The sequence below is a fragment of the Typopeltis vanoorti genome, chromosome 11 (assembly GCF_054136105.1).
Source record: "Typopeltis vanoorti isolate ZY-2024b chromosome 11, IOZ_Tvanoo_1.0, whole genome shotgun sequence".
In the NCBI taxonomy this organism is placed as follows: Eukaryota; Metazoa; Arthropoda; class Arachnida; order Uropygi; family Thelyphonidae; genus Typopeltis; species Typopeltis vanoorti.
In genome coordinates this window covers 72,863,836-72,867,586 of record NC_143559.1, presented here as the reverse complement: position 1 = coordinate 72,867,586, position 3,751 = coordinate 72,863,836, and the positions used below count along the sequence as shown (strand labels likewise).

Here is a 3,751-nt window from a genome sequence, read left to right as displayed (position 1 = left end):
TGCAAAGATTATTTTGAAATACGGACACACTTTAGAGTAAAATAAATATTCTGAGTGGGTGAAGTTGGAAGTAAAACATTTGTAAATCTTAATTTGAAAATAATGTAAAATTATTTAACTGATTTTGTAATGTGAAGTCATTTTCTAAGCGAGGTTCTTATTTTTTCTTTCAGTAGAGAAACTAATACACGAAATTCTATACCTTTTCTTAAAAAAAAACAAGAAAAGAAAAGAAAAACCTAATATGCAGTATTTTTCAAAATTACTCAAAATTTGTGAAATTTTCTACTGTACATCTGGGTGTATTATTATTCTCGTTAGAATTATGTGATACTTCCTCAGTATTTCAGGACTTTACAGGAGACCGCTCAATGCCATTCACCTAACACAACATACTGAACAATATGTTTGCCATATTGTTCAGTATGTTTAGAAAAACCTGCTTCCTTCTTGGAGGAGGAATGCTCTACGGCCTCCAATAAGACTGGGGAATTTTCTTTCCAGTTGAAATTAATTTCAACAAATGATAATTATATTACTTAAAAATATTATTATTGATTAATAAGATAAATTCAAAATGCAAATATTTAAAAGTCCTAATTTCATTTTGTTTTATAACGAGCTCCCCAAAGACCAGAAAAAATATTTTCATTAGCGTGATATCGCTTTTTAATGTCCCTTTTGCTCGAGTAAAATATTGAGTAATTTAGCTATCAAACTACTTCGATATCAGTCTCTTTGTTCTTCTGGCATCGGAATTCCGTGATCTCTTACACGAGAGTATGATATTTTTAAACAAAAGAAAATGAAGGCTGAATTGTCCAATGGGCATGATGTAGAAACGGTGACGTAGTTGGTCGTATGGGTACGAGAGTACCCATACGACCAAACTTTGTTTGGAAGTTCTTCACAGTGGTGTATTTTTCAGGCGTCTTCTTGTTCAGTCTCATCTAACTGTTCTCAAGATATTAAGTTGTTGTTGTTGTTGTTTTTTTGCGTGTAAGTGTTAATTTTTTTTTTTTACACTACACGAAAGTGTGACATCTCCGAGTGATTTCCAAAGTACGAGTTTAAAAATGCAGAACAAAATCGGGTCTCAAAAGTCTTCTGTGATCGCCAGTAAACGCAGTATGGAACATCGATCTGATTGCGAAGTGAAACACAAAAGACGGTTGAATTTTGAATCACCTCAAGGTTCGAGTACTTCAAGAAACCAGAATGCAAAAAGGGCCATGTACAATGCTAGTTTTATAACCGACAACAGATGCGAAAAGTTTCTAAAAGGTACTATTATGAGATCTCCTTCTATTAATTACACAATTGCTAACGAAATTTCAGAGGGTTCCTTTGGAACTATGTATGAATGTTATCGTTCAGCTGACGATTCATTGGTCGTGGTTAAAATGGTAAATCCTAAAGCTTTCAGAAAATCTGCTTTAAAGTCTAAAATAGAGTTGTTAGAAGACTTAACCAAATGCTCAAGTGAACAGTTTCATATAGCGAAGTTCTTTGAAAGTTTTGAATATAAACGTTACAAATGTCTAGTATTTGAAAAACTTGGAAAAACCCTCGAGAACATGTTGATGGAAATAATAACTAGCCGACTTACTCTCTTTCACATTAGATGCATTCTGACCCAAATGCTGCTTGCTTTGGATAAATTAAAGCAGATGAGAGTCGTCCACAAAGACATATCATTGGAAAACATAGCATTCTGTGACACCAAGCCATTCAAGGTGAAACTTACCAATTTCGAATCTGCGTGTTATGTAAAAGACATCAACAAGTACGAGAGGGCACTTCAAATCGACTACACTTCGCCAGAGAGATTGGTAGGGGCTGACTTTAACGAAAGTACCGATATGTGGTCTTTAGGAGCAGTGATGGGTTTTCTGTTTCTTGGTTGTCGTCTGTATCCCGGCCAGTCTTCATATGAACAGATACGGTTCATTTGCGAGACTCAAGGAATGCCACCAGCGAGTGTGTTAAACAAAGGAATCAACTCAACGAGTTATTTCAACCGTCAGCATAATAACTGGAAATTAAAAGACGTTCTTCAATATGAAGCAGAAAGCAGTCGTCTGTATATTGATAATAGAAAAGTCTGTCTTAAAGGTCTCGATTCCATTCTGAAGTTTCGGCAACATTCATCTGTGGCTGCGGAAATAAATGACAGGCAGCAGTTCGTCGATATTTTAAAAAAGATGTTATGTTTAGATCCTGATCATCGTATTACGCCTTCTCAAGCAAGTTCGCATGCTTTCGTTGCTATGGACCATCTCGCGCAACATCCAGATTGTAACTACGTGAAATTTTCGTACCTCATCATGAAGGAATTTGTGAAAGATTAGTGACGATGGTGAGATTTATGAACACATGGTGTAGAACTATTGCAACTATTTAAAAGAATAAGTGTTTCATTTGTTTGTGATCTTTGATATACATGAATGTTATCACTTGATATAATATTGTATATGCTAAATTTAGAGGAAATAACATTATTTCACATTGATAGTGCATAAAGAAATATTTTTAAAACGCAGATCTCCTTTTTGTCTTTTTTTTTTTTGAAGTTTTAATATATTTGATTCATTAAGAGTTAATAATAATAATATTTCATGAACATCTTCAACTGGCCTGTTAATCTCTCTGCTTTTCGTTGTTTTATAATAATTACACTTTTGAAGCACAGCTAATTAATAACAAAGTTCGATCAATATATCTGAAAAAAAAAACGCCTTTTAACAATGGAAATTTTCCTTATTTTAAAGTAGCAAGAAGCCAAACAATAACTGAGCAGAGGTAAACAACCTAAGAACAAAAAGTATCATATTTTAATTGAGACTATCGCATTCTTAAAGGTCGATTTCTTTAAACAAACTTGTAATTGTGAACTCCACAATATTTAAAAAAGTAATGAAATATGGACGACTTTTGATCTATGTTAGCGACCTTTCTTTGCATTTACAAATGATAGTTTTTGTATGTTGATACAGTAATGTCATGACTGGCGTGAGCTGAGTTAATTCTTTAGAATAGCACAAAAGAAATTTCGTCATGTAATGTCTAAAAGATAATTTGACTTTCCACAATTACACATAAGATGAAAATGACACAATATATTTATTAATACATATATTCAAGCTATATATTTAAAAAATTAGTGAATTTAGACAAATTCGCATGCATTCAAACAAACGTTGTCACATCTGCGCCAGATTAAACGCAGTTTTAATTTACACGAGCAATTAAAAGTGCTTTTATAATATTTTGCACTAATTCAAACTAGATTCAAATGGCTCATTAATCGACACGTCTCGGTGAAGTACACAATAATCATACAAAAGAAAACAAAACATTTGTGGTGTATTAGGTCCCGGTGGATGTTCCAGAAAGCTGTTACTGGCAGTGTTTTGAATGGATGAGGCATCTTCACAGAATTCTTCGGTTGTGAAAGGTCTCTCGATGTTTTGAGGAAAGCTAAAATAAGAGCTGTAATCTTCGACATGGGCCAAGAAGTCCAACGGATTTCTAAACGCTGACTTTACTTCGGTAGAGATCTGTACCACTTCAGTATTTGACCTATCTCCAGCATCCACTTCTGCAGATTTGGACCACGATGTTCTCAATAGGTCTGCAAACAGTTCAGATGTAGGACTGGCAAGGTTTATCACGTAGGATGGGAGAGAAATCTGAGAATCGATGGACTGAGATTCTAGCGCACCACATTCTGGAGATGTCGGTGTCAGCC

The 3,751-nt window shown here is 34.3% G+C and overlaps 1 protein-coding gene across 1 annotated transcript; it reads left to right on the top strand.

The window, feature by feature from the left end:
- The first annotated feature begins 1,076 nt into the window (after nucleotides 1–1,076).
- On the top strand, nucleotides 1,077–2,351 carry LOC150101727 (homeodomain-interacting protein kinase 3-like). The gene has a single exon (XM_090399899.1). It carries the CDS (start codon nucleotides 1,077–1,079, stop codon nucleotides 2,349–2,351), a length of 1,275 nt encoding a protein of 424 aa, XP_090256025.1.
- Nucleotides 2,352–3,751: the final 1,400 nt, after the last annotated feature.